Source organism: Arachis ipaensis, chromosome B8, assembly GCF_059453495.1.
Source record: "Arachis ipaensis isolate K30076 ecotype BB chromosome B8, ASM5945349v1, whole genome shotgun sequence".
NCBI classification, from domain to species: Eukaryota; Viridiplantae; Streptophyta; class Magnoliopsida; order Fabales; family Fabaceae; genus Arachis; species Arachis ipaensis.
This window is the reverse complement of record NC_142443.1, coordinates 116,656,114-116,682,169: the sequence shown is the minus strand read 5'-3', so window position 1 is coordinate 116,682,169 and position 26,056 is coordinate 116,656,114. Positions and strand designations below refer to the sequence as shown.

General features: G+C 32.0%; 1 protein-coding gene across 1 annotated transcript; it reads right to left on the bottom strand.

Annotated features, from left to right (window-relative positions):
- Window positions 1-5,856: 5,856 nt before the first annotated feature.
- Window positions 5,857-17,926, bottom strand: LOC148549365 (beta-glucosidase 12-like). Its single transcript, XM_088496323.1, has 13 exons — window positions 17,741-17,926; window positions 16,227-16,296; window positions 15,457-15,515; window positions 15,133-15,208; window positions 14,327-14,404; window positions 9,242-9,329; window positions 8,786-9,041; window positions 7,662-7,777; window positions 7,279-7,493; window positions 6,725-6,756; window positions 6,328-6,430; window positions 6,147-6,243; window positions 5,857-6,040 (listed from the first exon to the last, which is right to left on the bottom strand). The coding sequence occupies exons 1-13, from the start codon at window positions 17,924-17,926 to the stop codon at window positions 5,857-5,859; spliced, it is 1,560 nt and encodes a 519-aa protein (XP_088352449.1).
- Between the last annotated feature and the right edge of the window lie 8,130 nt (window positions 17,927-26,056).

The window sequence follows — 26,056 nt, the reverse complement described above, 5'->3', positions numbered from 1 at the left end:
TATTGGCAAGTTATTATTAAAAGTGACAATTTCAAATTTACCTGAAAGTTCCTGAAGTACTACAGTTGGGCCGTCTTCCGGATTTTTAGATTGGGCTGGTCTCTAGTCTTCTTGGGATATTTCCGAACATAACACTGAAGCTCCTTTTCTGATTGTGGTATTTCTTTTTCTGTTTGGATTCCAACTAATTCTGGCACAATTTCAGAATTGATTTCCACATCTTGTTTTGCAATTGTTTCAGAATTTACTTGATTAGTGAAATCTGTATCCTCAATATGTAAAATAGGAGTGGGTAAAAGTTCATGCAAAAAATTTTCTTCCCTTAGACTCTCCCCTTGAAGAGAATTTTTCTGAAAAAAAGTTTCATGTTCCAAAAAAGTAACATCCATGCTTACATGAAATTTTTTGGTGTGTGGATTGAAACATTTATAACCCTTTTGACTTGGAAAATAGCCAATAAAAATGCATTTTTCTGCCCTTGGATCAAGTTTACTTCGATATGAAGGTGTATGTAGAAACACAGTGCAACCAAATACTTTTAAAGGTAAGTAAGAATGCAACCTACATACTGAAAAATTCTTTTTGAAAGTATCCAACGGTGTGCAGTAATTTAACACACATGTGGACATTCGATTTACGAGTGATACCTAGTCATCTTAGGCTAGTTTCACAATCCTTTTTCATCAGTTTTTACTTAGTTTCAAGTACTTTCTTAGGCAATAAGTAAGCATTTGGATGAGTAATATATGCATGTCCTGATTCAATCAAACATTGTTAATTATGAACATTTTCATGAGTTTAGTGCAATAATTACTTGATGCAATGAATGATGCATTATTTTGTGATTATGGCAAAGCTTTGATGTATTTGTTTGGTTGATGATAGGTAAAAAGAGGCAAAGGAAGGGCAGAGAAGAAGCAGAAGAAGCAACGTTGGTAGCCCAAGTTGGCTCACCAACGTTGCCCATCAACGTTGCAAAGAAGGAAGAGGCAACGTTGGTGATCAAAGTGGGCTCACCAACGTTGCCCATCAACGTTGTGCCAAGCATAAGGAGCAACATTGGTGGCCCAAAGTTGGCTCACCAACATTGCCCACTAACGTTGCCAAGCATGAGGAGCAACGTTGGCGGCCCAAAGTTGACCTACCAACGTTGCTACATAAAAGAATGGTGCCAACGTTAGTGTGATAACGTTACTTCAAGTTAGCACACTAACGTCTTCGACAAATTCATGAATTGAAGCTTGAAAATATTGGCGGCGACGCATACGTGTGGGTGACGCGTACGCGTGAGAGTGAAAAATTAACAAGTCATGCGTGCGCGTGGGTGACGCGGATGCGTGAGAAGAGCGTTGACACACTAACGCTATGTCATCAACGCTTGTATCAACGCCAGCAATGAGGGTCACACGTACGCGTGACTAGAAGAGCGTTAGTGACAAACGTTGGTGTATTAATGCCAGTACCAATGCTAGTTTTCAGGGGCACTCATGCAAACTTAGTGCATTAACTTCAGCGTTAACTTCAAGAGCCACTCCAGGCTTACTTCAACCAAGGCCAAAAACCCCATCCAAGTACTTGAAGACCCATTTGAAGATGAGAAGAAGAGTATATATAGGAAGAATTTTGAACTTGAAAAGGAGGCTGGAGGATTAGAGACTCCAGAGCTCTCACAACCTGGAGGATTAGAGACTCCAGAGAGCTTAGTTTAGCATTTCTCAGTTGTACTCATTTTACATTCTGCAACTTTCTTTTTTGTTTTTTATTGAGTTTAGTCTACTTTCATGCCATTTCAAACACTTCTTCTTTTCTGCAATTTTACATTTTATTTTGTATTGAGTTTAGTTTATTTTGATGAAATTTCAATTTCTTGCTCTTGTTCTTAGAGCAATGATTAACTAAACCCCAATCATTAGGGAGAGGAGCTCTATTGTAATTCCAATGAATGAATGAAATTCTTTTTCTTCTCAATCCGCTTGTTGTAGCTAAGAGGTAACTTCTATGTTTATTTTGATCTATTCACTCCGGAAGGAGGTTTAGATCCATTGAATTTCTATGTGAGCCTCGGAAGGGGAATCATAGAAATTAGAATTAAAGCTCTTTCTCTCACAACTCTCTTGATCAACACCATTCGAGAGGAATTGAGACCTTGAGAGCTTGTGTGGCTTATAGATAAGAGAGATGCACTTAACCTCTTCTCATGACAATTAGATCAAGTAATTGGCAAATTGATTGTGTTTAGAGAAATTGGGATGTCAAGGAATTGGGACTCAATTAATTACAATCCGACATAGATCTACTTCATATGATTGAGAATGAAGTTGAAACCCATTGATTTATGATGGATTATGATATCTCCAATCCCTAATGAATCTTTCTCTTTGTTATTCTTCACTTTAATTACCTTACGTTCACTTTAATTGCTTTAAATTTTCTACTCTCTTAAATTCCCAGCACCCAAATCCTATTTACATTTCATGCAATTTACTTTTTATTGCCATTTACATTCTTGCTTTTCCTTTCTTGTTATTTAGATTTCAGCTCTTTTAATTTCTTCCTCTTTAAGTTTCAGTTCTTTACATTTCCTGCCTTTTAAGCTTCTGTCATTTACCTTTCAGCATTTAAATTTTCAGCACTCTAAATTTTGTTATTCTACTTTCTTTGAGGATTTATATTTTGTTCATTAAATTTCACCAAAACCTTCCAATATTCGCTTAACTAGACAAATCACCCAACTAAAGTTGCTTGATCCATTAATTCCTATGGGATCGACCTCACTCTTGTGAGTTATTACTTGACGATTTGGTACTCTTGCCGAAGGGGATTTATGTTGTGCAAATTTTCCGCGCATCAATAAGATAGGCTGTTGTTAGAACAGTATCTCCCCATAAATACTTTGGAACATTACCCTCAAACATAATGGCACGTGCTACTTCAAGAAGATGTTTATTCTTCCTTTCAGCAATGCCATTTTATTGGGGTGTATTGGGACATGTAGATTGATGTTGAATACCATTCTTTTGAAGAAATTGACTAAGATTTTTATTAAAGTATTCAGTGCCATTATTACTTCTTAATATTGAAATTTTTCTGTCAAATTGTGTTTCTACCATTGTTGAAAAATACTGAAAAATTTTTGAAACCTTAGATTTTTCATGCACGAGATAGATCCAACATAGTCGTGTGTGGTCATCGATAAAAGTTACAAACCATTTTTTTTTCAAATTGAGTTGATATTTTTGATGGACCCCATACATCATTATGAATCAAGTGAAAAGGTTTAGATACATGATAAGGTTAAGAGTAATAAGGAGCTCTATGGTTCTTTGAACGAATACAACTTTCACATTTAAGCAAGGAAGAATCAATATTCTTAAACAAACTTGGAAACAAATGTTTGAGATATAAAAAACTAAGGTGTCCTAGTCTATTGTGCCAGAGCATTATTTGGTCCTTTATAGGCATAGAACTTATACCACTAAATTCTTGAGCTATTTTATCCTCCGAAATATCCTCAAAATGATAAAGCTCATCCATCATCTTAGCACTGCCAATCATCTTTTCCGAGGTCCGATCCTGAAAAATACCATGAGTGTCAAAAAATGTCACAGCACAATTGGAATCCTTGCAGATTTTACTAATAGAGAGGAGATTACAAGAAAGCTTTGTTACATGTAGGACATTTGTTAGGTCAATATTTTTGGACAGTTTAATTGTACCTTTTCTAGCAATAGATAAAAAACTACCATCAGCAACTCTAATTTTCTCATTTTCAAACCAAGGAGAATAAGTTTTAAATAAAGGGGAGAGGCTGGTCATATGGTCAGATGCACCTGAATCAACAATCCATGGTACATTCAAGTTTGAGGTGCAGTTAAGGGACATAGGAATACTAAAATTACCTATTTGAGCTAAAGAACTAATAAGAGTACTAAACACAGAACTGAAATTTAACAACCTTATGAGTTGCTCAACCTATTTCTTACTCAATGATGATTTTTCAGCCTCATGAGCAGTTGGGATAGAGCGTATTTTTGGACCAGGTTTGCTGCCTTTAAGATGTGCTGGTTTTTCATGAATCTTCTAGCAGGTTTCTCGGGTGTGACGAGATTTATTGTAGTGGTGACACCAAAGATTAGAGGGGTGCTTCTGATTTGATGAACTTTTAAGTGCAGCTGGTGCCACTAAGAGTGCATTAAACTCCAAAGAAGTCTGTTCAGTCTTGCCTTTCTCCATCATCACAGCTCTACGAGTTTCCTCTCTTCTAACTTCAACAAATACTTCTCCAATTGAGGGTAGGATTGTTCTTCCAATATTTCTGCCATGAACTTCATCTAGTTCCACGTTGAGGCCTGCAAGAAACTGGAATATCCTCACTTCTTCCACTGTTTGTTGGTGGTGTTTGGCCTCCTTCTGTTTAGGATTAATGGCTGAGGAACTGTCAGTCATAGTTATAAATCAGAGGCACAGTGCAGAGATCTTGCTCTGATACCAAGTTGAAGTGTTTGAATATATTATTTTATAAAATGTACAGAGAATCAGCATCTTTATAAATGAATTACAGAAATAGAAATAACTATAAAATAGGAAACAAGAAAAAAATACTAGCCTAAAATAAATGAAAGATTTCTAATCATAAAATCCCTAAAATTAAGCTAAATTAAAAAAGAAAAAGATTTATAATTAATTCTATTTACATAAAAGATTCATGAAAGGAATTAGGAATCTGATTTTGATTTGATCTAGTCAACAAAAATGTATAGTATTAATATCTGGTACAATTTTTAAAATTAAATTGCAGCTTTCTAAAAAGTTATTTTAGTGTTTACAGAGAAGTTAAAAAAAATGGCTTCTTTCATAATAAAAAGTTTTTTTTATCACTCTTCTCTTAAAATAAGCACTTTTAAAATTAAAAAATTAAATACAAAATAATTTATTTATAAGTTACTTTTAATATAAACATTTATTATTTAAGCTATTTTTTCAATAAGAACTTAATTAAATTATTTATCCAAATTAGACCTATATATAAATAAGACATTAATTATTACTCTTTAATACAAATACAATTAAATTAAATAAAATATGGTTTGAATTCTTTAATAAAGAATAAAAAGAAAAAAAATATAGAAATACAGTTTTGTTTTCCCATTTGAGATAGAATTCTTCTCATCATTCTGTCTTTACATTTTAAAAAGAAATTATAATATTTTTCTTCACTTACGATGATATACTTTTTAACTTGTTACTTTTTACCCTTCATCATTAGCAATTTTTTTCATTTTTTTTTTTTGGTGACTGAGAAGTTTTTTCATATAAAAATATTTTTGTCAACTCTACTTTTTTTAAACTCTATGATATTCTGTTATACTAATTGTTAAGATATTTTTCTTTTTCTTAAAAATTTAAATTAATAAGAGAAAGTATATTAATAATTATATTTTTAACATGCTACTCATGCAAGATTTTCTTTAAATTTGTGTAAATTTTTTTTTATTTATCTTATACTAAAATTATTTTTTATAGAGTCAACAAAAATTAAACTCTAAATATTTAAATTATAAAAATTTTGATATTATATTAAAATACTACTTTTTTTTTTTTCAAAATTTAAACTAATAAAAAGAGATAATAAGTTATATGACTTATATCTCTGACACTAATTCTCTAACTCTGATGATAATAGCAGGAAAAAAATTATTTTATCTGATGATAATAATACACTGAAGATAATAAATCCCTTTATATCAATCCAAATAGAAAATATGCATCAAAAAGTAAAAAGTAGGAAATATACTACGCAAAAATTTCTTTTCTTTGAAGAGAATAATAAGCTGCTGTCTACATCCATCAACACTTTCACTGGGATTTATATTCTTGATGGAGAAAATTCTTAAACCATTTGGCTGCATCCTTTGGGTATCTCTTTAATCCATTAGCAAAATCAACATAGACGATCCCAAATTGAACAGTGTAACCATCGCACCATTCGAAATTATCCAAAAGCGACCATATAAAGTAGCCTCTCACATCGACCCCATTCCTACCAAATTTCAAATTATACAAAATGTAAACCATAGATTTAGTTGGTAAACCTTAATTAACAATTTGCAATTTGAGAAAAAAAAAATAACAAAATTACTACTCACCTCATAGCATTATGAACATGTGAAAGATGTTGAACGTAACAATCTATCCTTGTTTGGTCTTTGAGTGATTGATTTTCGTCACTAAAATTGTCATAACCTACAAATTACGTTAAAAAAAAAAAGTGTCATTAGTAATACGGTTTTTATTTATTTCTAAATAATATTTTGCATGTTGATGTACCATTCTCTGTTATATATATGATTGGGTTGTTGTATTTGATCTTGATGTACATTAATAATTCTTCAATTCCTTGAGGATAAAGGTATATCCAATCTGAAGCAGCCTACATATATAGAATATATAATTTATTTGAAGATTTTCATTTAATTAGTAGTAATAATAGAAGTATCAAATTTTAATGGTATATTGTAATTAATTAAGAGAAATATTAGACCTATCAGAATATATTATTTTTTATCATTATTTAACCATCAATTTAATTTTTTTAGTAGAATTTTTTTAGTTTAATAATTTAACGATATACTTTATTTCATATTTTTAAATATTAATGACTAATTGATTATTAAAAATAATGAATTTTGATAGATCTCTAACATTCTTATTAATTAATTCTTACCCTTGGCCCGATGGGTATTCCATTACGCTCAACTGATACATTATTGAAAATATGTCAATGCGAGGATTACTTTATAACAATACTATCATTGTAAAAATTAAAAAATTATAAAGGCATGCTATTATAATAAATAACATGCATGGTTCTGAGGATTATACTATAAATAAAGAGTATATTAGTATTAGAATTTATTCTGATATATATATATATATATATATATATATATATATATATATATAAAATACTAAATATACACTAAAATTATAATTATTATATATTTGTATATAAATATAAATATAATTTAATTTATTTTTAATTTATATTTTATATTTTAATATATATTTTATATTAATAACTAAGATATATATAATAGTTGTTTACTAAGTGGAAGTTAACAGTAAACCCTAATTGCATATATCTTCCTTTCTATTTCCAGGTAGCTCTGACTAACACTCTATCTAACACTAACTAACCAACTAACTTGATAACTAACTCTAACTAGACTACATCCTTTAAGAAAATTATATTTAATGCATGCATAATATATAGCTTACAGGTGAGGTCAGCACATGAGTCCGTAAGGTAGGTTTTATTTTGAGTTGGGCATTTGATATCAGCTGCATAAACTGAAGAGTAGTAATTTATTCCAATAAAATCAAAAGAATTTATCAACATATCTGATTCTTTTACGGTAAACTTTGGCAGTCTTTCTCCCACATTCTCAATCATTATAGCTGGATACGAACCAGAATGCAACGGTTCCATAAACCTATAGTAAACAAATAGCAAATAAAATTTGTACAACTTATACTTAAAACGCAAATATTTGAACTTAATAATAATTAATTAAGAACTTTATATTAGAACCTTTAATTTCTTTTCTTTTCTAATTCTTTTTACCAAGTGTTAATTTGGGTTTATAAATAAATATAGTTACCAGTCGAACAAGAAACTCATTGCTCTAGATGTTGCATCAATGTCTTCCTTGGATTGGGACAACGGTACAACCCAGTCAGTGCCATGAATGATCCCAATTTGTCCCATTTGTGTACCCTGGTGGAGATTACCGAAATTAGATTAATAAGTAAATTAGAGACTACTTATTTATTGAAAAGTATCATAAGAATCATTTTTTGCCATAATTATTAAATAATTTTGTTATTTTGATTCTTGAATTCATGATAAGTTAAGAATAAATATCAAATGTTATTATTTTCATAGAATGTATAATAATAAGAAGTATTTATTTATAGGCTAAAAGTACAATATATTTTTACTAAATAAATATAATATTCTGAAGATACTCAAATAATTAAATAAATATCATGAGTCAGGATCATCAAATATATATGATACCTGAATTTGATTTTACTAATAAAATATTAAAAAGAAATTTTAGAGTAAATTAACACATAAATCTTTGAAAATTTATATTTCATACAGATTAATTTTTTTTAAAAAATACTAATAAAATCTTTTAAAATAATAAATATAGATACATGACCTTCGAATTAACCCTTATGAATAAAGATAGAAGATTTTATTTAAATTAATTTGTCTATGTTTGCTATCATAAAAAATTTTATTAATTTTTTTCTAAGAATTAATCTATCTGAAATATAAATCTTCAGAAATTTATTTATCACTTTATTCATTATTTTATTTATATTCATGTTAATTAGTAACCCAAGCCTATACCAAGAAAAGTATTTTTCTATGGATTTCACCATGCTTGAGTAATATTAATGAGTAAGAACATCTATCTTCTTTAATATTCTCAATAAATATCACAAAATTCCTTTCAAAAATAAATAAATTAAATAAAAATATCTTATTTTTAATCTTAGAAAATTTTTACTACCTTTATTATAACATAGTATCAAAACTGCTATGATCAAAAGATTAAAAAAAAAATTTTGTGAGTAAAATAATTAGATATATATTTATTTATACACTTTTATATAACAAGTTAAATTTTTGGAATAAATAATTTTATTATCATAAAAATATCTAGAACGAAATAATACAAATAACATTTTTCAAAAAGAATGAAGAGGTGACCTGGTACTTTTCCCTAAAGAGTTTGACAGCAGAAGCATGGGCAAGAAGTTGGTGGTGGGTAACAATGTAGGGCTCAGTAGCTGAATCACCACCTGTGCAGTTCAAGTTTAGCCAACTTGAGCATCTTCCAGGAGCATATTTTCCAATTGTGTAACCCAATTTAGAGAAAATGGATGGCCCATTAAAGGTTATCCAGTACTTCACCCTGTCACCAAATGCTTTGAAGCATACCTCTGCATAGTCTGTGAAATCCTTCCTATAATGATGACAAGTTCCGAAACACATCATATGTATTTCCATTTCTTGTAATTTAAGAATTTTTTTTTTATGATTAATAAGTAGGGTTTTGCCTTGGTTGAGGATACTAAGTGAAAATTTTTAAATAAAGTTTCACTTGGCAAAACCCTAATGATTGTTATTTTTTGTGTCATAATTATATTGTTAATATTAACTTACACAATTTGAGGACTCAAAAAGCCACCATATGCATCCTCGAGACTTTGGGGATAATCGTATTGGAAAAGTGTTATGAAGGGTGTCAAACCTGTTGCCAAGCATTCCACAAATTTTGTCTTTAACATTCTTGTGAAAAAATAAAAAATCAAATTTTTGAAGCTACAACTACGAGTTGATCGATGAGTATAGACATTAATAAAAGACATGTATAAATTAAAGGTGTAGGATGATTTTTTATTTAATCCATGATTAGTGAAAAAAAAACGGGAGTGTCAAATACTTAGGCATGTGTAATAATGAGTATGATTGGATTGTAGTAAGTACAATTAGACTTGACCCAAATAATAAATATAGGTTTGATATAATTAGAAGTATTAAAAATAGAGGATTAAAAATTTAGTGAAAGAGAAATATGTGATGAATTGTGAAATATCTTAAGACACCTCTCTTCTCTCTAAATTTCCTTTCTACCCGATGAATTTTATCCTTTTTTATCTCTAATTCGTTCCCAAATTTTACTAATTGTTTTTCTATATCCTTACATCATGCAAATATTGCATCTTGTAGAATTATTATTTATGCACCAGCAGCAACTTGAAGGCTTAGTTGGCAATGAAATTAGAAGGTTAGAGAATATATTAGTTACGTGTACAAGGCTTCGCTGGTATAAGTTGAAGGAAGGATTAGAGATTCGCTGGTCTCGGTGATGACGTGATCAGATTTTTAGAGTAGCGGAGGTGGTATCTATAAAGACACAGTCTGATATTCAAGTCATAATGGATCTAAGAGGTATATGTTAGGATTGTGAGGGTGTAATGTACCTAAGGGAGCCCCTGTCTCCCTTTATATAATTTCTGCTGCTATCTTATCTTATCTTATTGGTTAAGATAAAGGAGGTATTCGAATTTAAACGTTAGTTAGAGATTGGCGATCTCTTAACCAATTTGGGCTGTGGTCAAGGCTTGGACCTGGGGACTTGGGTCATGGAGAGGCCGTTTGGGGACCCAAGGATCGGGTCCGAAATAGTTGTCCCCAGACCTGGAGAGTATGCTTGCTTAGTCTCATCGTTGGGTAAGCTCGTTTCTCCGTGGCATTAGGGTTCACGAGTCTTGCGTGGGAAGACAGAGCGTCATCCTTGCCTTCGGACGAGATTGGGATTTCGCGATGTTTGGTGTGCTTGGTTGCTTCGTTATCCGTCCGTTACTTTTCTTGGTGATGGGACTTTGTTCGTTGCGATTTCGAAGACATCATTATGGCGTTTAATGGGAGAGAGAAGGAAGGGAGGTTTTGCATTTTTTCCTTTTTGCCCCTCGTCCCTTGGTATTATCCATTAATTATTTTGGGGGTTTATTTCCTTGTTCTCTCGCTGTAACTGCTCATTTTTACTCTTTTGCAACTTCTTTGTCTGTGCTATCTTCTTCTTCCTCCGCTGTTGGTGCTACCGTTTGGGCTGATCGTTGCATTCCGCATCTCTTCTTTTTCATATCTAGCACATGTTAGTGCTCTTTCTTTATGCGTTTCCTTTGCTGAAGTTCTGTTTTGTATCTCCTTCATTTATGTGTTTTCGAATTTTTTTGTGTTTAGTGGTGTTGCATGAGTATCTTTAGTTATTTTTAGTTATTATTTCTTTGAATAAGGATAGTAATCTCTTATTTTTATTAAGATTTTCATGCTTTTAATCAATATTTATTGAAGTTTCTTTCTTTGAACAAAGTTAGTAATTTTTTCTTTTAATTGAGAATTTTGTTGCTTTAATCAATGCTTCTTAGAGTGGCTTTGTGCTTTGATAAGTGTAGGAAATTATTGAAAGATGTTAGGAAAAAATAAAGGAGAAAATGGTCAATCAAAGAAGTCTTTGGAAAAGCAAGGAAGGTGGCATGCAAGAGGAAGAAACCTCCCAGGAAGCAAAAGTTGGAAACAAGCCTAAGTGAAGTTCAAAGAGAATTTACAATCTTGACCTCTTCCTATTCCAATAGAGCTCCAAATGAGATAATTTCAATGGCGTTAAGAGGCTAACATCTAGAGTTTTCCAACGATATATAATAATCAATAGTGAATGCTGAATCTGAGGATGCAAATCACCAATCTTTGCCACGGGAAGAAAGCTGAGCAGAGTAATAGCGAGTCACTAACCTTTTCATACTCCAATAAAGATAACTTGAGATATATAAGTCCAAATGATGTGTTTTCAGCAACGTTAGAAAGCTGACATCCAGAGCTTTCTAATAATATATAATAGTCTATGGTGGACGTGAAGTTTAGGCCGTGAACAACCCTCATAGAATTAGCTCCCAACATAGAAGCGGTGTTAAACATGCCAGAACATAAAAGTGTGTGTTTTCAATAACGCCTTCAACCTTCTTTCAACCAAATTGCCAGATTGATCTCTTCACCTTTGAAGGAATATAACTTTAGCTACAGAAGTTCAAATGATACGCTTCTAGCGACGTTAGAAAGCTGACATCCAAAGCTTTCCAACGATATATAATATTTTATGGTGGACATGAAGTTTGGACCACGAACGACCTTCATAAAAACAGCTCTCAAACATACAAGACGTTAAACATGCCAAAAGAATAAAGCGTGTGTTTCAAATAACGCCTTGGATCCTTTTATTAGCAAAATGCCAGGTTGAGCTCTTCACCTTTGAAGGAGCATAACTTGAGCTATAGAGGTCTAAATGACGCACTTCCAATATTGTTGGAAAGCTGAGATCTAGAGCTTTCCAACAATATATAATACTCTACAGTGAACATTCATTTTGGACTGGCAGCGAAGCGCACAAACACGCCTTCAAGACTTCTTGGTGCTAAGGGTGGCGTTAAACACGCCAATTTTGTGAAGAGTTAGTCCTCTTTAACGCTTTTGATGGTTGCTTCCCCTGGGAGCTTGATTTTACACTAAAAGGTGGTGTTAAACACGTCACAAAGACAAGTCGTTAGTTTTCCTTAACGCCTTCGATGGTTGCTTCCCTTAGGAGCTTGATTTTGCTTTAAAAGATAGCGTTAAACACGCCAATTTTATTGAGGCGTGTGAGCACTTCAATGCCACGCACAAATTGGCCCCTGGAGCTTCATTTTTTCTTGTTAGAGTGCCGTACAACACCAATTATTAATGAAGAGTGCATGGCCACACACGCCTTTAACATTGCCAATCTTTGGAGTCTCCAATGCATGGTCAAAACTATCACCTAAGTCTACCTCATTTTCATGTAACCAAAGGCCACAAGTGACAAGTAATCAAGGCCACAAAAGAATCCATTAATAAAGCAAGAATCATCTAGAATTAGTCATTTTAATAAATTTGAATTTGATGTAATTTGTATTTGATTTTCATTTAAATTTGAGAAGCATTATAAAAGCCCATTTAGAAAACTTTGTGAGGGCCACTTCTACACACACCTTTTCATTCTTTTTTCATCTGTACATATTCGATATCCACTTTTCTTTTCTTTTAATTATGAGCAACTAAACTTTTCTCCATTAAGGGGAGAAGCTCTGTTAAATAATAATGAATTGATGATGTCTTCCTCTTCTTCTTGATTCAAGTATTGTTGTTTTAAGAAAGTTTTGTTCTTCATCATAAAGATTTAAATCTATTGGAAAATAGTTCAAATCTCACCTGAATTCTTTGAGAACTTGAAAAATGGATCATAATAATTAAACTTAAAACTCTTCTCTCACAATTCTTCTGATTTTGGATTTAGAATTTGATAAGCAAGTGGCGTTGAATCAATGTAAATCTAGATCTTAAGAATTATGTGGTTTTGAATCAGAAATTATGCTTTACCTCTTTTCATCAGCAATTAATAAAAAAATTGACAATTAATTAAGTCAAAAGAGATTGAATTACCAAAAAATTGAGATTTAATTATTTATGATTTGCCAGAAATCACACTTTGCATTATTGAAAAGAGAGTGGGTTTCATTGATCATGAAGATTCAACATCTCCAACCCTCTCTGTTACTGTTTTCTTATGATTCACGTCATTTATTAACTTTCTTTTAATTCTTGTCCTCTACTGCTTAACTCTAATTCTAGTCATTTAATTGTTCTTTTAATTCTCGGTTTTTAATATCTTCAATCTTTTCATTGTAATTTACATTTTGTCATTTATTATTTTTATTTAATTACTATTAATTAATTGTTCCAATTTAATGTCTTCTTCTATTATTCATTTACTTATGCTCCTTTATTTGTTTTCTGTTAAAGTCATTATAGCTTCATTTAATTGCTTTTATTTTCATTAAATTCTGGTGGTGTTATAGCTTCATTATAGTTCGGTTGGTGTTGAGGAAAAGGAAAAGCCAGCTGCAGTTGCATGATAGTTAGAGTGTAAGGGTGTGTAACTAGATTCTATTTGTATGATGGATTAGAAAAAACAGTATATAAACGAAAGAAAGAAAAATCGGTGAACGTAATAAGATACACATATGGAAATGGATCACTCAACACAAACCCAATTCCGGCGAAGTTAGACTCTCTCTAGAAAGTAATTATGCTGGAGCGCAGGTTGGGCAGTAAGCTTCGTTGATTTTCTTGCGCCACGTCGGAACGTATGGGCACTGCCTACTTGTTCGGATGGGTGTTCACCCCAAAGTGTTCCCGGACCGCCGCATGCATACATACGGGTGGATGGAACTATACTTTACAAAAGCTATTTAGAGCGATCCCCGTAGATTAGAGAACACTTAACAAGCCGTTAAACTTGTCATACACATATCGTACTGTGGGGGAGGCCACAAGGCCATTTTTTTTTAATAATGGAGAGAGTAAAATGTGATTTTTCACTATTTATTTTATAAGTGAGACCAAAATAAATATAAAAAAAAAATGAAGGATTAGAAATTATATTTTATATTTTCAATTTTTTTTTAACAATTAAGAGAATCTATTCTCTTTTATTAGAGAACTATTATAATTTATTATTTTTGTTATTAATTAATTATTAATATTTAAAAATATAAAATAAAATATATTATTAAATTATTAAACTAAAAAATTAAATTAATAATTAAATAATAAATAAAAATAATAAATTCTGATGTTCCTAATATTTTATATATATATATATATATATCAAACCTTTTCTTAGAATTTCATTGATGAGGTTGTTGTAATATATCATGCCTTCGCTATTTATTCCACTTGATAAGTTTCCACCTGTTATTACGTGATTATATAATAAAATAAATAGTAGTATAAGTTACAAAATCAGCGGTTGCCAAAGGATATATTATCACCAAACTTATGAGTTATGACCATCTTTTACTTTTAGTTTATCTTCTATATATATGTCAAAATTCATTTTAAGAGAATTTCAATTATAAATCAATTTCCATTTCGCGTTCAAAGTTCTTTTCTTTTGTCATAAGAAAAAATTATAAATCAATTTGAAGTGAATTTCTGTTTTAAGAAAGAAAAAAAAAAATAAAATTTGGGAAGAGCAGGAGCTTGGCTCTCAGAGAAAAAAAAAATTAAGGAAGCAAAATATACATAGAGCTTAATTACAAATCTCTATGTTCCAAAAAAACACCTCTAAAATCTAACAAAATCCTTAAATTGATCTGAATACTTCAAACAAATCATTGAGACTAAACTTTTAATTTCACTGAAACTACAACTTGTTATTAATTTTATCACTCTCAAGTTATGTGTCCCCATAATTTCTTAAAAACCATAGAAATTGTTAGGCTCTTCACCCCAAACTCAGAATTGAACATGTGATATATTCTATATATTTTTAAAATATTACACAGTACAGTATATATTTTAAAATAACTCTTAAGATTTGAGTCAGATTTGTTAAGTAGTTTTATGGATTTTAAATTTCATATATATATATATATAAAGAATAGATGACCTTGGGAATATGCATTATTAATTCACACCTGGTAGGATCCTTGACCATGAGATGGAAAATCTGTAAGCATCAAACCCTAATTCCTTCATTATTTGTACATCCTCCTGAAGAAAGAAATATTTTCACTTCTCTCAGCCAGTAGTGAGCTGCTTGAAATTAACCAGCACTTGAAAAGGATACGAAATTGTTCATTTTTTTATTAGAACAAATTAAAATATAGTTTTGTTTTTCTTTCAAAAGAAAAAATGATTTCTGCCAATACCCCTTGTGGACCATGTTCCTATATTTGGGTGATATGAGCTGTCTTGAATAGAACTAGGCAAATACAAATGTTTATATATTATATATATACCTTGAAACGATGGTATGAATCAACCGCTATCTCTCCGCTGCTCTCATCCTTTATTTTATCTGCATAGGATTCACAAAAGTTGAAAATAAAGGCCACAAATATTATAAGTATACTTAATAAAAAATATTAATTCTAATATAATTATATAACTCAACAAGAATTAAAATATTTAAAATATAAAAAGTTAAACGAGTTCGATAATTATGATCATAGTTTTTTTTTTATAATAAAATAATTCAAAAATGATATCATGATCCTTTGGATGTGGATCTATCCATAAAGTAAGCGAAAATTTTAAACAGATATCTACCATGATCTGAGTCCATTATCACCAGTGTATGCTATGCTCTAAAAATCAGTCGCTAGAAGCGTAGAACCAAGTAAACCAAGTGACCCAAGTACTCCCTCATGACCAAACTATATTAATTATTAAGCACTTATATCATATTGATATTAAAATAAATAAAATATTATTTGAAAATATAAATTATTTTATATAAAACTTCAAATCCACAAAAGTTATAGTTAAAACCACATTGTAATTTATTACTATTTTACTTAATAAAAAATAATACTATTTTGTTAAATTTATTCAAATCTTTTATAACTATATATGTAAATATTTTAACTTAAATATTATAAAAAGTATGTTTATATTATGTTTTAATTCTTTTATTTTTATATACTATATAAATAAATAAAATAAAAATAATGAAATTAAGTATGCTCTACTAAATTCAAAAGAAAAAGATCAGAGAGAAATTCCTTACTTGGATATTTCTTTGTGAAAGTGTCCCATATACTTGGACCTTTACCTCCTTCATTCACTGCACCTTCATACTTTTCATGAAAAAGAGAAAGAAGGGGTGAGAGAAAGAAAAATACAGGACATTTAATTGAACCCAAGTGACACTAAAACTTTCTTCCAAACAAAACAAAATAAAAGAAAGAAAAGCATAGAGCCAAACCCGCTTTTTTTCATTCTTTCTCTTCTTTTTATTTTATTATCTTTTGAAATTCTAAAATTGGATAAGTAAATTAAGCTATATGTTAGAAATAATGAAAATTGAAGTGATAATTTTATTTCAATCAATTAAAATTTTTAAATGGCATTATTATTCTCAATATACAATAATATTTAAGACGTTATAACTAAACTATATGAAATGAACTAAAGTACAGTTGCTTGTTTGGTATCTATTATATATTATTAATTTTATAATTAAAATATGTTATATGTAATTTTTTTATTATAATTAAAATCAAAATTTTTATTTTAAAATTAAAGAGTTTTTGGTTTTTTTTTTTCATTTTTTACCTACTCTATCTTTGTTATATATCATTATGAATGACTAATTACGAAATTGACAATTAAAATATGTAACTTTAATTACAATTAATATTGAAATTGAAATATAATTACATTATATTACTGATTTAACAACTAAAATATGTCATATGATACCTCTTATTAAAATTGAGATGAAATATTTCTCTTCAAAATTAATCAACTTAGTTTCCTTCCTCTATTCTCTTATTTACATCTTCCCTTCTCTATTTCTCTTTATCATTCTCAAACTACATCTAATTTATAATTTATATTTTATATTATTAATTTGACAAATTAAAATGTATCACAAAATATTTAACAAACTTCTTTTTTTTCTTTTTCTTTATCTTTCTTTCTTTTTTCTCTCTCATTATTCTCATTCTCTATCTCTTTGCATTTCTGTTCTATACAAATAAAATTAATAAAATAATATAATTAAAAATATCTCTTAATATTATTCACATAAAAATATATTATTATTATTATTATTATTATTATTATTATTATTATTATTATTTTTTTTTTTAAATTTTTATCGCTTATTTTTTAATTTATATTTTTTTTTCTTTCTTCAAATATAACATGTATGCATATTATCAGTACTTGGTTCAAGAGGCGAGATAGAAATTTGGGAACAAGACGTCTTTAGAATGAGAAATAGAGATACTGGAAAGGGAAAACTATATAACTTTTTCTCTAATAGAAAATTCTTGTATTTATTATTATTATTATTATTATTATTATTATTATTATTATTATTATTATTATTATTATTATTATTATTATTATTATTATTATTATTTCAAAAGTTAGAGATATTGGAAAGAAAAGTAGATAATTTTTTTATTATTTTAAATTTTTCATTCCAAACATTATACCACTAATTAAGCTAAGATAGAAATGCAGCTTTATTTTTGTTATTATGTCAGGCAGTATAGTGGTAATAAGTCAAACCTGATATGAAGAAGACGATGTACCAAATATGAAGTCCTCTGGGAAGGTGCTTCGTTTTAGAGAGGTAGTGTCATAATAATACTTAAAAGTTTCTCCCGTAACCGCAGAATAATGAAGAAGCAAAATATTGAGTACAGATATAACCAGGAAGTACACAATGAAAATGTTTGACCACGGAATTGCCATCGCTGCCTTTTGATACTCAACAACTCTTTCTCATATGGATGATATATATATATATACACTACGTACTAGCTATACCTTTCTTCTGTTTCGGCATCGGTATCGGCGATTCCCTCGTTTTAATTAATCTAATGCAACTTCTCAAATCACATGTTTCTAGAGTAAAGTCTATCTTTTTGTGTAGGAGGTTCGAAGTTTAAAAAATTCTCATTAAAGTTTAATTTATTTTAATTATATATTTGATAATTAACATTATTAACGAAGATGTCAACTGGATAATTCTATACTAAAGTGTCATTAACATGTGACAATCTTACACTGACGTACATCAGTATAAGGTTGTTGTGTTACATATATATTTTTCACACTTAAAAAGATATAATTAAAACATATTAAAATATTAAAAATAAAATCAAAATCAAATGTTAAGAATAAAATTAAAAATAAAAAAATTTTGAAAATAAAAAATATGCTTATAATTAAGTGAATAATTTTGTAAATAAAAATTATACTGTAAATATTTTTAAAATATAACCATATTTATTGAAATTTATTTAATATAGTATATAATTGTTTCAGCCCAATCCAACAAAGGCTGAGAATTTATTTTATGTTTACCAACCTGACAGGTTGTCGACCTATATGCGTGAAGACGACTGTGCGTTGCTCTATCTCCCGAGGGAAATCTAGACAACTAGCAGAAGCTTCCAAACGGACGGGTCTGAGTCAGAGGTCCACCCGAGTACAAGGTATAAATGGGGAGGGACCTACCTTCCCCCAAGGTACATCATTTTGACCCTAATTAGCCATCTTATCGTACGAATACTTACTTTGTTATCGGAGTGTCCCTACAGGTGGCCACACCCCCGACCCACCGATGATCGCGGCAGCAGCTCTCCTCCCACAGCTCGTGTTCAGGTCCGAATACCTCTCCATTACTAGTTGTTGCTCTCGATCCGACATCTAATCGATTCGTCTAATCGAACTCAAATCATAACTCTTTTCTTAATAAATCAAATTCAAAATAAAATCCTTTTTCTCAATAAATTAAACTCAAAACATAATACTTTTCTTAATAAATTAAACTGAAAACATGACTCTCTCGGTAATACTTTTCCACCCTTTCAGCTTGTTTTGGGCTCTTTCAATAACGGTCTTGAAATTATCTTTTTCTTTTTTGTTGTTGTACGTTTATCATGGCCCCAAGATACCTCCTTAGAACATTGCTTTCCTTGAGTTGAGTTCTGCTAATGACATCCTGTTTGATTTGAGGTGTTGTGTTTTTGGAGAACACTATGGTATATTTGTCTTTATTGACTTTTATCCTTGCCGCAGTATGAAAATTATCCAAAATTTATTTAATTTTAGTGATCTGACTAATAGAAGCTTCCGCGAATAGAAGGAGATCATCCGTAAGCATAAGGTGAAAGATTTTTGGGCTATTTCTCCCCACCATGATAGGGTTTAGTTCCCCTCATCCACTTCTTCTTCAATATGCTGAGATAGATAGTCCATGCAAATCACAAAGAGATAGAGAAGTATGGTGTCTCCTTGCCTTACACCCTTACTAGGTGTCAAATCTTTGGTTTTGCTTCCATTCCATAAGATATTGTAACTGACCGAATGAACCCCTCCCATGATGAAGTTGATAAACTTCGTACCTTTGCTTGATAAAACTCCAATTAATTCTGTCATATGCCTTATCAAAATCAATCTTGATGGCCATGAATTCTCTCATCCCTTTTATCCTTTTTATTATGCATAAGCTCTTTCGCAATAAGAATTTTATGCTGAATGTTTCTGCCAGGTATGAAGCTTGATTGGTATTGAAAAATTCTTTCATATAGAATGGGCTTTAGTCTCTTCACCAAAATCTTAGACAATATTTTATATCTCACATCGCAGAGGGATATGAGCCTAAATTGAGCAATAGATTTCATATTCTAAATTTTGGGGATAAGAGTTAAAAGAGTGATGTTGGATTCTTTGATGAGATTTGGGTTGTTCCAACATTTCTTGATGTGGTTACACGTCTTCCTGCTTAAGAGGTCCTAGCTGTTTTTGTAAAAAATAACTGGAAAACTATCCTCTCCTGGTGCTTTGAGAAAGCCTATGTTGTAAAGGAATTTTTTAAACTCCTCGTCCATAGGGGTTGTTTCCAAGGCTCTGCAAGTAGATAAATCTAGATCAGGATAAGGATTTGTTAAAGTGTGTGAAGGAATTCTCATTACCTTTTCTTTGTAGAGATCGAGAAAGTAGTCCACTATGTGATTTTCCAATTGCTACTCCTCTTCTATCCAATTGCCTTCCTGATCTCTTAGTTTTAGGATTTCATTTTTTCTCTTTCTGATAATAGTCTTCATATGGTAAAATCTAGTGTTCTTGTATCCTTTGAGATCCATTGCTCTTTGAATTTTTGTAGCCAAAAGATCTCTTCTTTATCTAGCATGTCAATCAGCTCCTTCTGAAGGGATGTCTCAAGCTAATCTAAGAAAGGATTGTTCCCATAGGTGTGGTGTCTTTGGATGCCTGCCAACCTATTCATAATCTTTGTTTTTTTTTTTTTTTTACTTTGAAGATGTTTCCAAAGGTGTCTCTGTTCCAGTAGTTGAGTTCTGTTCTAATATTGTTGAGGTTACTGATGAAGTTATCATTCTTCTTCTAGTGCCATCAAAGATAATTATCATACTCAGGGTGTGTTGTTCACATAAGCTCGAATCTAAAGGGTCTATCTCTGTTTTTGTTCATTTCTTGTCCCTCAGTAATAAAGAGGCGGTGGTGGTCAGAATTGGACCTAGGGAGAACATTAATCGTGGCTTCCTTATGGGATAGTCTTCACTGGGGGTTTGTAAGGGCTCTGTCAAGTCCCTTGAAAACTCTATCCTATCCTTCCAATAGCGGCCCTCTCCATATATATCTCGAGTCTAAAAAATCCAAGTCGATCAGGTCACAGTTGTTGATCCAAGCCGCAAATTTTCTACAGGCTCTAGTATTAGTGCTACCACCGTCTTTCTTCTCTGAAATATTTTTAATTTCATTAAAACTCCCTATGACAACCCAATCTTTATTCATAGAATCTGTAATGTTTTGGATTAGAGGCCAAAGGGTTCTTCTATTTTAGTTTTGGGGGGTTAGCATAGACTGTCGTGAGACACCAATCATCATTCATGGAAATTTTAACTTTTGCATAAATAAATTGTAGATGTTATTCAATAGGTGTGATATTGTATTTAGTAGCATTCCAACATATTCAAATGCCACCAACAAACCCTCGTGCTTCTTTGACAATGTAGTAGCTAAACGCCAAGTTCTTGATGGTGTTAATAGCATTATCACCACTAATTCTTTTCTCTAGTAATATAACAATGTGAGGCTTGTATGATCTCATATATTCTTTAAAGGTGCACCTAAAAGTTGCACTAGCCGCACCTCTTATATTCCATGACATACAAATCATTGGAAAAAGACAAAACATAAAGGGCTAATTTAACTGCATATCAACAATGTCCTCTCCATTCCAGTCCTTGCTAGGAAGGGTATCAAAATCTACCCCTTCAACTAGCTTTGATATTTCTTTCTGAATCTCCATATCCACATCTTTTTCTTTATTTTCTTTTTGATATTTGGGGTTAGGTGGTTCACCTTCTTCCATTTTTTTGTTGTGTATTTGTCTCTTTATTTTTAACTTGTTCAATCTGGTCTTAGGTATTATCATTAACTTTTATCCAATTGTCATTTTAGGTTGCTATTTATTGGAGTATGGGGGACATTTTTTATTTCTTTTTTGGCTGAAGGTCATTCTGATTCCTAATAAGTAGTTCCTTTTCTTTATTTGGTCTGGTTTGAGAGATTTTGATTTTGGTTTGTTTCCTCTTGTGATTGCTATTTGTAGTTTTAGTTGGGGTTTAACTTTTGATTTCTATTGCTGGTCTGGGTAGTTGCTACTGTAGATTTTGCTAACTTTATTTTTTTATTTGCCTCAAAAGTTCATAATTCACCTCAGCCCAATTTTTTAGTTCATACACCCTAGTCCAACAACCAAACCACACCACTCTCACCACCCCTCTCGATTGGGCCTACACCCTTTATACCCATTGACCCATTTCCAAATTCATCCTCCTTCTACCCATTGAACCAATTCCCCTATACTTTTCTTTCATCACTCATATCCCCATATCGCATGCACTCCACATTTGAATCCTCACCCGAGCTCCCTTCTAATGTGTACTCATCCGCAACTTCTTTCCCCTTAGCTCAATCGTCACATAGTTAAATAATATTTTTATTAGAAAAAAAGAAGTTACAAAAGTAAAATTTTATAAAATAGGTTATAAACATGTTGATGGTTTATCAGTGGCTAAGAGAAAGGGGGGTTGAATCTTAGCCCCTTTTTTGCTTAATAACACTTGCTGTCCTTTCAGAACACTTGAGGAGATATTTCTTATTTTTGTCTCGTGCCTAGTCAAAAGAATTTTTTCTTTTTGATTCTTAACCAGACAGAAGATATTTTTCAATTTTGTCTCCTACACAGCAGAGAACAGAAATGGAGTAGAAGAGAGAGAAAATCACACCAAGATGTATCCTGGTTCAGCTGCTAAGTGCAATGCAGCCTACATCTAGTCTCCATCACAACAATGAAGGAATTTCACTATAATCATCATGATTACATACACCAATTCTCCCTAGGAACTACCCTTCCTATCCGGGACAAGTCTAGAATTTAATCCCCAATCTTGAACTTGACTTGGTCACTGCCAAACTTTCAACTGCTAAGTGCTAACCCAACTTGGAAGGGGATTTCCACAGAATCATGAAACACAACACAGATATACAAAGGACCTCTAAGGACATCTATGGCTTTTTCTTTTAATTTTTCACTCTCTGCCTTTTTTCGCTCTATGACTTTTTCTTACAAACCTCACTGTTTGCCTTTTTCCATGAGACTCAAGACAGACAAAATTAAACAGAAAAATTACAAAATAAAGAACATTGAAGGAGAAGAACTTCTGTTAGCTTAGGTAGTTATGAGAACTCTGTGCCTTGCACTCTTCATTTTCTTTAAAATAGTTTACATATGCCACCATAGAATGATTACTTTCACAGCTTTTAAGTTGAGCTTTTAACTGCTTGTTTTCTTCAACAAGTTCAATAGCAGTTTCAGCCTCCCTTAATTTATCTTTGAGGAAACCATTTTCAGCTTTAAGAATGGTGATTTGTTGTTCAAGATCTTGGTTATCAAGCAAGAAGCATATAATTTTTTTATAAAGGTGGTCTATCATAAGATGAAGATCTTCAGTGTCAGGGTTACGAGAGACTACCTGTTTAACGTGATCTGCCATGAGACATGGTTGGGACTTGGTTTCTGATTCTTCATAATCTTCTGAGTCATTTTCCAAGTCCTCCCAAGAAGCCATCAGTCCTTTCTTCCTTCCCTTCTTTGGCTTCTCTTCCTTTTTCAACTTAGGACAATCAAATTTGAAATGGCCAGTCTCTTTGCAGTTGTAGCAGATCACTTTGCTGAAATCTTTCTTTTGTTCCCTAGAACTGCCTCCTTTGCTTCTTTCCTTGAGTTTCACCATTTTCCTGAATTTTTGGGCAAACAAAACAAATTCATTTTCAGAAGAATAATCACTGGATTCATCATCCATGGGATTAGTAATAGATGTGAAAGCTATTCATTTCATTTTTGTATCTTTTTTCAAATATGTATTTTCAAATGCAAGTAAGTTTCCTCTCAATCGTCATATGTCATGGAATCAAGACCACTACTCTCAGATATTATTATTGCTTTTGTTTTCCACTCTTTTGTGAGACATCTCAAGACTCTTCTCACAAGCACAGATTCAGGATACTTTATTCCCATAGCATACAAGCCAACAATGATGATGTTAAATCTTTCAAACATTTCATCTATTGATTCTCCTTCCTTCATTGAGAACATTTCATATTCTCTGTTCAGCATGTCTATCTTGGCCTTCTTTACTATGGTGGTTCCTTCATGAGTGACTTAAAGTTTGTCCCAGATTTTCTTTGCCGTTGTGCATCGTGATACCCGTCGGTATTCCTCGAAGCTGATGGCACAATTGAGCAAGTTGATAGCCTTGGCATTAAGCTCCACCTTCTATCTGTCTTCTTCGGTCCAACTGGCTTCTGGTTTAAGGGAGACTACTCCTTCAGCACTTGTGGTGGTTGGATATTAAGGACCCTCCAGGATGATCTTCCATAGTCTGTAATCTACTGCTTGCACAAAAATCTTTATTCTTTCCTTCCAATAGGTATAGTTCTTCCCATTGAAGAGAGGGGGTCTGTTGCTTGACTGTCCTTCTGTCAGATTGTAGGACACCAAGTTTGAGCCACTATTTTCTGCCATGTGGATCTTTTCTCCAAGCAGCAAAGCTTGATCTCTTTGAGACCAAGCTCTGATACCAATTGATGGTTTATCAGTGGCTAAGAGAAGGGAGTTGAATCTTAGCCCCTTTTTCGCTTAATAACACTTGCTGTCCTTTCAGAACACTTGAGGAGATATTTTTTATTTTTGTCTCATGCCTAGTCAAGAGACTTTTTCTTTTTGTCTCGTAACCAGACAGGAGATATTTTTCAGTTTTATCTCCTACGCAGCAGAGAATAGAAATAGAGTAGAAGAGAGAGAAAATCACACCAAGATGTATCCTGGTTCAGCTGCTAAGTGCAATGCAGCCTATATCCAGTCTCCATCACAACAATGATGGAATTTCACTATAATCATCGTGATTACATACACCAATTCTCCCTAGGAACTACCCTTCCTATTCGGGACAAGTCCAGAATCTAATCCCCAATCTTGAACTTGACTTGGTCACTGCCAAACTTTCAACTGCTAAGTGCTAACCCAACTTGGAAGGGGATTTCCACAGAATCATGAAACACAACATAGATGTACAAAGGACCTCTAAGGACATCTATGGTTTTTTCTTTTAATTTTGCACTCTCTGCCTTTTTCCGCTCTATGGCTTTTTCTTACAAACCTCAATATTTGCCTTTTTTCATGAGACTCAAGACAGACAAAATTAAACAGAAAAACTATTAAATGAAGACCATTGAAGAAGAAGAACTTCTATTAGCTTAGGTAGCTATGAGAACTCTGTGCCTTGCACTCTCACTCCTTACCTCAAGCCCTGGCTGTTCACCCTTATTCATAGAAGGGGAAGCCTCCAAGGTTGAAGCTCTTGAATCAAGCCAACTTCTTCTTCTTCATGCAAAACCAGTTCGGCTAGAGAGAGAGGAGAGGAAACCGAATGCTATAACCAACATGCAATTACCTCTGTGTCTTCCCTTTACACCAAGCTCCATCAATTCGGGCCTTCCATCTTGACTTGCACTCCAAGAAGGATTCCTAGCCCTTGATGAGTTCTTGATGATGACAGCTTCTTCTGCTCTAACTTCTGCCTCATCCTCTACGTAGCTACAGTAGCTACCTCCTGTGGTGGTTGATCAAAAGGTGAGACAAGCCATCCCTTCAAGGATCATCTTCCTCTGACCGAAATGATCTTCTTCCATTTTAGGGTATGAGGAACTTAAGATTACTTCACCACATCTTGCCTTTTGTGGTAAAGATCTTAGCCACAACATACTTCCGATTTTTTTTTTCTTGATGCCATCATCACAATGGCTCCTAGCTTGCTTCTAGCTTCTTCTTCTTCACTCTGATATCTTGCAAAAGCTTCCATCTTCTTCCCTGTGAAGTGACCAAGAGTTATGAGAGAGAAGAGAGAGAAGATAGAAAACTTTTAATGGATTTGAATGAGGAAATCAAAATGAATTAATTTACTTCCCTTTTTGCTTTAGGTAGCGTGTAGTACTAATGATAGCAATCAAATCAATTGCTGTTTCTCTCTCATGGTTCCAAAGTCTGCATTAACTTCACTTAATAAAAGTTTGAATTTCACCAAAGGTAAAAGTGTGATCCGTTGAAGCATGCAGCATTAAAGAAAATGGATTTCATCATGTTAAATGAGTAAAGAAAAATATTGTGCCCCATTTCCTTTTCTTTGATTTCGGACCAAGCTAGTGGATCTTTTCTTCAAAGTTGATTTTGGGCTAATAATTAAATTTGGCCCAACAAGAGTAATAACAATTCAGCCACAACATTTAACA